This window comes from Labeo rohita, chromosome 23 (genome assembly GCF_022985175.1).
Source record: "Labeo rohita strain BAU-BD-2019 chromosome 23, IGBB_LRoh.1.0, whole genome shotgun sequence".
NCBI classification, from domain to species: Eukaryota; Metazoa; Chordata; class Actinopteri; order Cypriniformes; family Cyprinidae; genus Labeo; species Labeo rohita.
In genome coordinates, this window is record NC_066891.1 from 24,424,486 (window position 1) to 24,436,691 (window position 12,206).

At 36.6% G+C, this 12,206-nt stretch overlaps 1 protein-coding gene across 3 annotated transcripts in view; it reads left to right on the forward strand.

Annotated features, from left to right (window-relative positions):
• Nucleotides 1-12,206, forward strand: part of ndrg3b (ndrg family member 3b) — a 78,161-nt gene that overhangs the window by 36,452 nt on the left and 29,503 nt on the right. For 2 of the 3 annotated variants that reach the window (XM_051096096.1, XM_051096097.1), the window contains exon 3: nucleotides 374-406. In XM_051096096.1, coding sequence (XP_050952053.1) covers nucleotides 374-406 — 33 coding nt within the window. Of the gene's footprint in view, nucleotides 1-373; nucleotides 407-10,817; nucleotides 11,108-12,206 lie in introns of those variants that run through there. The other variant, XM_051096098.1, reaches the window with a different exon arrangement.

The following is a 12,206-nucleotide window of genomic DNA, read 5'->3' on the forward strand; positions in this document are numbered from 1 at the left end:
ACAACGCCATCTAAACAAACCGGCTCTATATTTCTCATGTCTTCCGTAAAAGAAAATATTTCTTCCTCTTAAAAAGACCATGTGGGTTTTGTGACTCCTCCTGGTGGTCACTCCACTGCTTGACCAACAGTGTTTATGACATTGATAAAATCATCAGAGTTAAATCAGCTGACGGCTCTGTAATTTTGCCTTTAGTTGACAAAATATAATTATATGGTCAAGTATTTCAAGGAATTTTTTAATGTTAGTGTTTTATGTTAATGCCAGGTGTAACATGGGCCATTGTGTCCTAAATGACCTGTTGTTTTAACATCACATGCTTGACTCCTTCAGACTTGAGACAGCTGATCTCTTTCTCTCTCTTTCAACACAGAATGGACAGAACTTCCAGGACTTTGATTGTCAGGTAAGAGTCTCTTGTGGTCATTAGGCCTGTATGCACTCCCTATGACCTCCTGAAACGTTCACCCACAGTCATTAATCTACTCTTCCTGCACAATTGCTTTATTTCCCAGCACAGTGTGATGGTGAAAGATTCTTGACCTGTCCTTCACTGCTGAGCAGTGAAATTCACTCTGGTGTCTCTTTGTTGTTGTGTGGATGTGTGGGAGGGATTGTGGGTGGTGAGTTGAGCTGGAGGAGAGCAGGTCGTGTACACAACTGAGTTATTTGCTGAAGAGCAAGATGTTAGCACACTTCATTATCATATATTTATTCCAATATTACTTCTTGCTTCATTATTGTTTTGTTTTTTTTATTGATACTTTCTCCAGTGGCAGTCATTCAGCGGTTTATGTATGTAATTTATTTTTATTATGCTTTCGGCACATTTAACGGCTCATTTCAGTTGATTGTGTTTATTCTCCTGCCGGGGGCTCTGTAAGTGTAAGAGCTGATCAAGTGTTTTCTAGACCACAGCACACTGCTTTTAGTGCTGCTCACCAGCTCTTCATTATTCAGTGTCCTCTCCCTTCTCCATTGTCTTGTGATTGACATTTGATCCTCAGCAGCTGAAGGACACTTGTAGTCCAATTTCACCCAGGAAAAGGCATAAGTGAATTTGGTTAGATATAAAGGCATTTTATAAATTCCAGAAGACTGTTGAACAAGTAAAACTCTAAGCCATCAAAATTATATTTAAACAATTATTTATTTATATATGGATGATATGTACACACACGCATTTATGTGCGTGCATGCGTGTATATGTATGTGTATATATTTCGCTCATATTTAATTTAGTTTTATTTTCAATAAATAAGCATTCCCATTATAAACATAAGCATTTTTTTCTGTCTTTCTTTCTTTTTTCGTTATTTTCATTCATTCTTTGTTTTTGTTTCGTTTTTTGTTTTGTTTCTTTCTTTCTTGCTTGCTTTTTATATTTTTAATTTTATAGAAATTTATTTACACGGTTTCTTGGAGATAAAGTGAATTATGCATGTTTTGCATGAGGTCACAATACAAAATAAAAACCTTTGTGTATTTTCATATGAAGTCCTACTACTGAGGCATGAGTGAATTTGGTTAGATATAACTATTTTGGCTTTAACTGCATTTTTATAAAAATCCATAACTTATACTTTTGGAAAACATGTAAAATAATAGCCATCAAAATATATATGAAAAAAAAAGTATTTACACACCTACACATTCTATTTCATATTTGGTTTCTTTCTTTCTTTCTTTTTTTTTATTAGGTTGTTAGGTTGTATTAGGTCACAATACAAAATAAAAAAAACTTATTTGTATATTTTCATATGAAGTCCTACCATTGAGGCATAAGTGAATTTGGTTAGATATAACTATTTTGACTTCAACCTTTTTTTTTAAATTCCAGAAGACTGTTGAACTTTTGAAAAACATGTAAAATGATAGCCATCAAAATATATTTAAAAATGTATTTACGCGCACACATTATATTTAATATTTTGCTCATAAATTATTTTTTTTATTTTATTTTGTTTTCAGTTAATAAGTATCCCCATTATAAGTATCCCCAGAATAATTTTTGCTTCTTTTTTTTGCTGGTAGTTTTCTTGCTTGCTTTCTTGCTTTCATGCTTGCTTGCTTTTTATAATTAGAATTTTCTAGAAATTTATTTGCATGCTTTCTTGGACATTAAAATGCATGATGCATGATTTGCATGTTTTATTAGGTCACAATACAATTTTTTTTTTTTTTGTGTATTTTTATATGAAGTCCTAGCACTAAGGCACAAGTGAATAAGCGTTTTTTGCGTTCTTTTTTCTTTCTTTCTTTTTTTTTTTTTTTCCTGCTAATTGTCCTTTTTCCTTGCTTTTTTTCTGCTTCTTATAATTTTCATTTTATAGATTTATTTTTTATTTTTTCAATGAAAAATGTTCTTTTTGCATACAAAGAAATGAGAATTTTGTATTCTAAGCACCCTTAGTAATTCCCCTTGACGGTCCACTCTGACTTTTAGGTCTTTCAGCTCCTGAAGTATTAAAGAGGCTCATTTGTCTGATCTTCCTGAGGTTTGGTCTGTACCTTTTAGTGAAGCTCATTTAGAGTATTTTTAGAGTGTGGTAAATTACACAGTAATATGTCGTAATGTGAGGATCGAGGCTCATGCCAGTGTTCACAGGTTTAAATTTATCCTCAGTCTGCAGGTTTCTCAGCTGCTTGAATGGATCTGCGTCTCAGCCGAGAATTACATCATCACACATTCACACACCTGAGAGGATAGTGAATGTGTTAGTAGTCGTACGAATGGAGAAGAAACGAAATGGGTGAATAGAGTCATGATGAACCATATGGATTCAATGTGTGTCGTTTGTCTTCTCTGTTGCAGTGTAAAAGTTTATATTTATTTATTTTTCTTCTCTTCTATTGGGTTCTACTAGTGCTGGTATCTATGCAACAGAAGGACTCGAATTATTACATAACATAACGTCTCTGAGACTCTTCCTGAGAGAGAAAGAGGAAACTACTGTACGAGTAAACTAGAGGAACTTATGAAACTAAACAACTACCTCCAGGCTTAATGGTTCTTTGAACCCCCATAATGCCTGATGACATTATTTTTTAGCATTTACAGTTCTCAGCACACTAATGTTATTAGGCTGAGCAGTTGCTATGGTGACAGTGTGTGAATGGGCTCTGTGGATGATGTAAGCTGACACCTGTTGGGCTTCTCCTGAAGAGGGCAGTGTAAATACATACAACAGTCAAGCTGTTCTCACAACACGTCCTGTTTGATGGTTGTTTTGCTCTGCTTGATTTGTTCTGTATGTATCAAATTCATTTAAATGAGTTGCTTTAGCTAATCCCGTTTGGTGTTCCGGCCAGACAAAGACCAAACAGCATTATTAACTATGCAGGCTTGTTTTTCTCGGAGTGTCTGGTTGATTACAGTGTGATGGCGCAGCATTGGTTCTGGAGGGGTATGGCATTGGGTCAGATGGCACACGGGGCAGCGGATGTGTTTATTCAGGCGTGACGCTCACTCTGCCGGAAAAGGACAGATACGAGGGATGACCATTTACTCTCATTACCATCATATCTGCTGTATGCTACTGTTTTTTCTCTCTCTCTCTCTCTCTCTCTCTCTCTCTCTCTCTCTCTCTCTCTCTCTCTCTCTCTCTCTCTCTCTCTCTCTCTCTCTCTCGCTTGTGTACACAAAAACATGTTTACAGGTTGCAGAGTTAATCTCTAGCAGCAGATATGTCATTTTATAAACTTGGTATAACCTGATATAAGTTATGAAAGACTGCACTGTGCTTCAGCGCCCCCCCCAAATCAGAATTACTACATAATTTAAGACCATTATAGGATTTTTACTTTCTTTTAGAGTTGCACAATTTAATACAATTGTGTTGTCAGTTACAGTTTTGGCTTCCAACATTTATGAAAGTGGATAAATGAGATAAAAACTATTATATTCTGTTTTGCAATGATGCTTTCATTTTATCTTGTGTTGTACATCTAGTGCACCCTTTTTCTTTACAGCAGTGCACTTTCATCCTTCCGTAAAAGCCCAAACTCACTGTGGCATGTTTAGTTCAGCTTGAACATAATGATTTTTTTTTAATTAATATTATTTATTTATTTAAATGAGTGGTGTCAAAATTATCATGTTAACGCAGGTGGTTAATTTTTTTTTTTTATTTTAACGCGTTCAAAATATTTAATGCAATTAACACAGGGACGGGGGCTAGGTTTGGCCACCCCATTACAACTACTAAAGAATTGCGTTTATTTAGATGCAGAATGTAATAACCCAAGACCTTTAAAGTGCCTCTATTATGTCTTTTCAAAGCTGTATGTGAACATAAACTATCTGCAAAGTCATGAAGTCAACAGTTCACGATAAATAAAGTTACTGTTTATCAAAAAAAGAATCGTCTCACAGTCGCCTGAACGAGTCGTCAGGAATTTGAATCTTTTTCTGTTATGGCCATACGTCACAAAGTAACACATTTGCATAATGTCTGCCCACGTTCTACATCACAAATGACTTGCCCGCCCACAAACACTTTAAGATTTCCATGTGGTTTACGTCATTTCGAGAAGACACTGTATCCTACGCTGTGAGAGTAAATTGGTTTTATTTTCACTTCCAGAAGATTAATCTACAAAGATGGTATTTTCTAGCAGTCGTTCAAAATACGTAGTTTGTATGTTATGTTGTGTAACAACCCTGCCCGTGTCTTGCTAACCGGCTAACTCATGCTTCTGTAGTTCTGTTGTTCAGCTGTGGGCCCACTGTAGTCTAAAAATTTGTGATTGATTGCAGCTTGACTGTCTTTCTGTCTCATTAGTTGGAGTAATGATAAAGGATGGCGCACAAAGCGGCTTTCACACTGAATGCGGATAGCTTTGCTATGAAACCCATTCATTTCAATTGCTTGCGCCGCACGAAAACGACTTGTTTCTGCGTCGACCAACACGCACGCGCAGCCGAGCGCACCACTGGCACGCAAGGCGCGCACACCGCACTCAAAGTTCAAATTAGTTGAACTTTTGCCGCTGCACTGAACCCAGCGGCTAGCACAGCGCTTTCTGTGTTCGGTGTGAAAGCCGCCTTAATGCATTATACAATATTGAAGTGTACAACATAGAGGTGTGCCCGGTTCGCTTACTGTCATTCAGTTATGGCAATGGGCATTTTGTTTTCCGACACGCACTGTACGCAGTAAACCAATCATAAAGGACTGCGCCACCTGACCAATCACAGCAGTGAGGGCTCACGGAAAGGAGGGTTTAGAGAGACTGATTCTTTGAACTGCTTCGCATGAGTTGTTTACGAAACATTTAGAAGTGGGGTAAAATTAAATCTATTTTTGGAGAAGACTAAAGTGTTTTTTTGACCTTGCATACATGTAAACCTGTTTTAGGAGACTTTAGGAGACAATATTAGCTACCTTTAAAATGGCATAATAGCACCAATTTAAAGTGCGCGCTCCAGCGTCACCTCAGTGCCAGGCGTGAGTCAAATGAGCGTTGGGGAGTTTCAGTAGAACATCAGTGAACTGCGGTCAGATGAGATGTTGTCTGGTCTCATGTCAGTAGAAACAAATCTTACCGTCCTTTCACTCGTAGCGCATGCTCTTCAAGTGCACGCACAAATATCCCGGCACGCGCTGTATTAGGCTTTAGCCTATTAAAGTGCTGTGTCATATTCAAACCCAAAAACTTCTGAGCGGCATGATATTTGCATAATATTGATTTTGGCCAGTCAGTAGACCTATCCAGAAACAGAATTTAAGCCACAGCCAAAAGCTTTTTTCGTGTCTTAATTCATGGTAATTTTTGCATGTACTAATGTTAATAAATTGAACATTGTTGTGCTGCCAAGTATCCCTCCATATACATTTTTGTGAGAAAGTAGAGGACAGGGTTGTGGAGATGCACACTGCCCTCTGTGGGTCGTGAGGAGCATTGCATTCTCTTTTAAAATCACGTTTTCAGTTGTCAGACTGTAAAGAGACAGAACTGACATTTTAATATCTGAGATCAAAAGCCTCTGCGTCTCTCATCTCTGGCAGCGTAGCCAATTTTGGAGCATCCTCAACTGCTGCTGTGGCAGGATACACCTGCTGCTTGATGTGGCTGCTCTCAAGCACACGCGCCTGCATACAGTTACACTAATCAAGGGTGTGTTCCAGCACTGGGGTGCACACGCGTGGGCCGCTGCACGGGGGGCTTTCTTTACACATTGTATTCGCAGGGAAACCCTTTTTCCCCTTCACCCACTCTCTCATCCATCAGAACCTCAGGTGCATCCTGGGACAAAGTTACACTGTCTGAAATGTCAAGGGTTAACCAGTGTTTCTAGGTTATGCTTGTAGGTTTATAAACGGTTGGTACGTTCAAAGATCAGGGAATTTCAGCTTGCATTCCTAATGACTTTTGTAAAACTTAACATGCTTTTTGTCAGATTTTGTTCTTCAAACATTGTGCATTATAGAATGTGATGTGATTTCATTACTGGAACTAAAGCGATGATGCTATAAGATTTAGTGATTGTGGTTTGTGCTTTTTTCATCAGAGGTCATAATTACTGTGCATTCAGAAAATAATTTCTGCATTTTCTTATGTTGCAGAATTATGCTCAAATGCACTGTAATGTCAAAGTAAAAAGTGTAATGTTTGCTAAAAAAGAACATTGGTTCATGTACAGTTTCATATCTATTGTACCGTTCTTATCTTTGACTATCAAAATTGTTGCATGCCTCTAATGATCGGAGGTGACCTATTTCAGTAACCATTTGTCTTGTGTTGTTGTTGAATTGCAAAGTGCACAATCGGATCTAATCTAGGTCGAGTTTGCCTTTCCTGTAGCTTTACATTAACACAGTGAATATATGAATATAACTCATGGTGAATATATGAATGACAGTGTTATTTGTCTATAGATTGACAGTACATGTGTTTAGTGAATTCAGCGTCAGTTTTCGGTCTCTAATCAGGCTAAGTCCTTCATCAAACATGGTTGTGGATGTTTATCTAACGCAGATGACTGGGAGTGAAGCCAGGATGACTTCATTGTTGAATCGCAAGAGCGGCATCGTTCTGTGAAAGCTGGGAACGAGATTACACCCTTCACACTTACTTACACACTCGGTTTGTCATCTCTCCTCCCTCTGTCTCATTTAATGTTCAGCTGTCCTGTGGTCCTCACTGTGACCCATCATTCCCTGCTCGATGATTACCTCTCTGTCCCAATAATTCAGTTTACTCTCAGAGTGGAGTACACTCGTGTTCTTTTTAGCCTTGGTACCTTTGAGTTTGAAGCAGAGTTTAATTGCTTTCACGCCGTGCTGTTATTCTGATTCACAGTATGTTTTTAGAATGTTTTTGTCATGGATGTGAAAGCTGTTTCTAGGCAACAAATAGTACAATCTGAACATTAAAGATGGAGAAAAGTGTTTCTTGGGTAGTGACATGAAGTTACTAAATCAAACTATGCAAGGTTCATGAAGACTTTCTTGTCCTCTTCAGCTGAACAAATTATTTGGTTTTATAGCATTTTTGTGTATTGGAACCCTTTCCAATGATGACTGTATTATTTTGAGATCCATCTTTTCACAATGAGGATAAATGAGGGACTCATACTATTACAGAAGGTTCAAACACTCACTGATGCTCCAGAAGGAAAATGATGAATTAAGAGCCGGGGGTGTAAACTTTTGAACAGCATGAAGATGTGTACATTTTTCTTATTTTGCCTAAATATCATATTTGTTTTATTTAGTACTAACCTTCAGAAGCTACAGAAGATACTTGTGTGTTTCTCAGAAGACAAAATAAGTGAAATTTATCCTGATCTTCAAATTCAAAAAGTTTTCACCCCCCCCGGCTCTTAATGCATTGCGTTTCCTTCTGAAGCATCAGTGAGTGTTTGAACCTTCTGTAACAGTTGTATATGTATGTAAACTTATGAACATGGTCATTTTTGCATTTTGTATTATCTCTCTTATTTTGGTAAAATAATTAACATTTAGCAGATTCTGCAAGGTGTATGCAAACTTTTGACTTCTACTGTACTGAAAGGAACACTTTTTTTAACTCCCCTAGAGTTAAACAGGAGTGCAGCAGGCACAATGATATTATGCAGTGCCTGAAAATAGTCTCCCTGTGCAAGCAGGTGGTCACGTTGGTTATGTTGACGGAAGTTAGCCTATTTTCAGGCGCTGCGTAATGTCATTGCGTCTGCGGCACCCATGGTACGGCAGCAAAGTTCCTTGATTATTACACCGGAATGAGAGTATAGTTCCTAGCCATATCGGTCTAGAAAATCGCAACTGTTTATTTTCCGTCAGTCTTAGTACACGATGTAACTACAGAAGAGTCCAGTTTTAAATAGGAAAAATATAAAAAGTCTTTGGTCATTTTTGTGCGAGATGTTAATGGGCTAATCGGATTCAATAAACTATGCTAGGCTATGCTGTAAGTGCTACCGCCAGACCTGGAGATCGGCTGAATGAATTCGAAAAACGGTAAAACTCAACTGTTTAACTTTAGGGGAGTTGGAAAATAAGCCTATTTTCATAAAAGGCGAGTGTTCCTTTACGTAGATATCTTTAATTTTTTTTTCTGCTTAATTGCTGCATTATGTCTGTGAGATACTGTACTCATCCATTTTAGACATACAAATTGGGAGACAGCTGTGCTGTTATTTGGAGCCACAGTGTATTACTCCACACACTATTGTTGTGCTGTTATCCATTTCAGATTTACCCGCCTATAAACGGCACATAAAAACAAAAATATGTTCTTGTTAGTCACTTCATGTTCAGAGATTCTTGTTCACTTGGCAGCTTTTTCTGGCCAAGACAAATGTCTGACTCATTAAGATTTGTTTACTTAGTATGCAATTTTTAAAAATCTTTTTTTTTTTTAAATTATTACTTATTAGGGCTGGATGATACAAGCTAAAATCCAATTCTTGATTGAACATTTTACCTCGATTACAATTACGTTTTTTTTTTTTTCTGACAATTGTTTTGTTCCGATAATTATGTCGGTTAGAAGTTCAGAATTTTGATTTCGATTACTTTGATTAATTGTCCAGCCCTAGTACTTATTATGGAAGTATTGTACTTTAAAATAATATAATTGCATGTAAACGTAATGCAGTGTTTTCAGATACTTTAATTGCATATTAGTTGCAATTAAATTAAAATAGATTGTAGTTTAAATTTACATTTAATGGAATCTTAGAGTGCTTTAAGTAATCTTTATCTTTAATTTGTAATAATTTTTGAAAAATGGTTAAATGTACAGACAAGTACTAATGTACTAAATTAAAATACACTTTAAAGCACATTGTACATTTTAAATTGTTTTAATAATCTTTTGTCATGCTTTTAAAGTACACTTGTTTTGCACACTAAACCAATTAGTTCGTTAAAACTTTATTTTAAATGAACTAAATTATATATAACTTCACTGTTACAAGTGTGTTATTAGAAATTTAGAAATGAAAAATTATATTAGTAAAACTTAAAGTACACTTAAGTCTGTTAAAAAAGGTCATTAAAATACACTTATGTGGTCATTTAATTGCAAGCAGCGCTGAGGGTATCGCTTTACAAGTAATGTGAGTAATCTGATTTTTTTATTATTTTTTTTTATTTTTTTATTTTTTTTAAGTAACTAGTAAAGTAACACATTACTTTTAAATTTATGATAATCTCCGAGTTACTTTTTCAGACAAGTAATGCAAGTTTTCCCGTTTATTCATTGACACCTCTCCAGTCTCATGTTAAAAGAAATTGGGAATGAGGTGCAGAGGTATTTTCTTCAGCCTGAGGCTTAATAATTTCACTTTTGGTGTGAAAGGGCCTTTACTGTACAGTTGCCAAAAATATAACTTTTGGGTTCTTTGTTATTAAACAAAACAAATAGTCAAGCCCAGACTAGGTGACAAAAAGTAATGCAAAAGTGACTTGCATGCAATTAGTAGTAACACAATATTGAAACGCGTTACTTTTGAAAGTAACTTTCCCTAACACTGATTGCAGGCACATTTTTTTGAAAATACTTGTTTTATATTTAAAATATTATTTTTTATTAAATTTTCTCTAAACACTTACAAGACATGTACATATCATGACTTTTAAGATTTGAAGAACACTACAAGTACACAAGGGTGGTCAGAAGTAACCTGTGCCACATGTCAAACTTAAAATTATCAGTCACCTAAATGTGTTTGAATCTTTGTGATTACAGAGAGTGATATTGTGCCTAAAAATGTCATCATAAGCCTTTGATGCAAGAAATGGTATTGTATACTAATGTCTCTGAGATTATCAAACAGCATGTTTGAGATATTCAAACCTGTAGTATCATCTTGTATCATCTTGTCTAGACTTCGTTAAATTGGAAGCACCGCTTCCCGTTTCCTCCTCACAGTTCCCCAGAGCTACAGCCAGGCTGCGCTCTCCAGACAGGAAAAACAGAAAAGCTTAAGCTTAGGATTACAAGTCTACACCGTGGCAGACGATCGCATTTCTCACAGCAGAACCTCGAATATCATCTCCTTTCACATTTTCTATCTCAAACCACAACAGCAGAGACATTTGGAAATATTCATGCATGCATTGTTGCCACATGGAGTTGTCCATGCCTGTCACTATGGCAACAGCAGCTTGGATGTTACCGCGTTCACTTTTGGATGGATTTATCCACCTCTATTAATTACATTTCCCTAAAATCACCCTTATCAACTCACCCGCTGAAACAGAAGCAGAGATTTACACACCCCACCCCCTCCACCTGACCCTGTAAATCCAATTAGAACTGCTCGAGTGCCCTCCTCTCTCTCAAACACACACAGTTATACATTTTCTTTGGATCCCTCTCTTATCCTCTGTCTGTTTTACCAACGTCGGCTTCTATTGAGGGGAAAAAAAGCCTTTTATTCGTTATTGGTGGGCGTTCAAAGCAACGGGCTGCCCTGCTGTCTTTCTTGTTTCTGTTAATCGTGGCTGTCCCCTCCCTTACCTCGTGCCACCGCCCCTCTCTCTGAGGAGAGTGAGAAGAGAGAACAGGAGAAAGCGTCTGTTCTGTGATCGCTGGATGAAACATGACGGCAGTGCTGGACATCAACCAGGTTTCCTGTGCATTGACCAGTGTGGTGAGTGTTAACGAAACAGTGTTTTATGTCGGAGTAGCCTGTTGCTTTTCAGCACCAGCGGGAACTTTGCAGACGTGAACTGCTCACGTTCTCACGTCTGCGCGTGACTGCTGGAGTTTGAGTCGTGTCGTAGGTAGTGTGGGTGATCGATGGGCGTTATCTGCCTTTTGTCTGATGGTTGTTTGCGTATATGTGCTCTGTCATTGCTTTCATGTGTCTGTAAGTGTCAAAGGGAGGCCTTTGAGGGTGAGGGTGAGGGTGATGATAGTAAAGCATGTTGTATGATGGCTACTCTGTTGGGTGGAGTCAGAGCTTCAAGATTATTTTAGTACTATTTGATGCACTATGGCCAATTTATGGTGCATTTTAATATTTTGCCTCACATCCAGAACTAAATTTGCGGAGGGATGGTTTAAAAAGAGGAAGCAACTATTTTTTTCCATAAATGTGTCCATTGACGTAATTTGCACCCCTGTTGTTGTTGTTGTTGTTGTTGTTGTTGTTGTTGTTGTTGTTTTTTTTTTTTATTATTATTTTTATTATGGTTGTTATTGTATTATTTTATTATTATTATTATTATTATTATTGTTATTATTGTTATATTATTATTATTATTATTATTATTATTATTATTATTATTATTATTATTATTGTGGTTGTTGTTATTATGGTTGTTATTGTATTATTATTATTACAAATAGAGCATGATGCTAATACTGCATCTGCCATATGCATAAATTACATAAATTTTAAAAAATTATGAAAATTATTATAATGTTTCATTTGTTAACATTAGTTTGCTATATTAGTTAAAGGAGAAGTCCACTTCCAGAACAACAATTCACAAATAATTTACTTACCCCTGTCATCCAAGATGTTCATGTCTTTGTCTTCAGTCGTGAAAAAATTGTTTTTTGAACATTTCAGGATTTTTCTCCATATAATGGACTTATTGATGCCCTGATTTTGAACTTACAAAATGTAGTTTAAATGCAGCTTCAAAGGGCTCTAAACGATCCCAGCTGAGATCGAAGGCTCTTTGAAATGATCTGTCTTTTTTTTTTTTTTTTTTTTTTTTTAAATATATATATATTTTTTA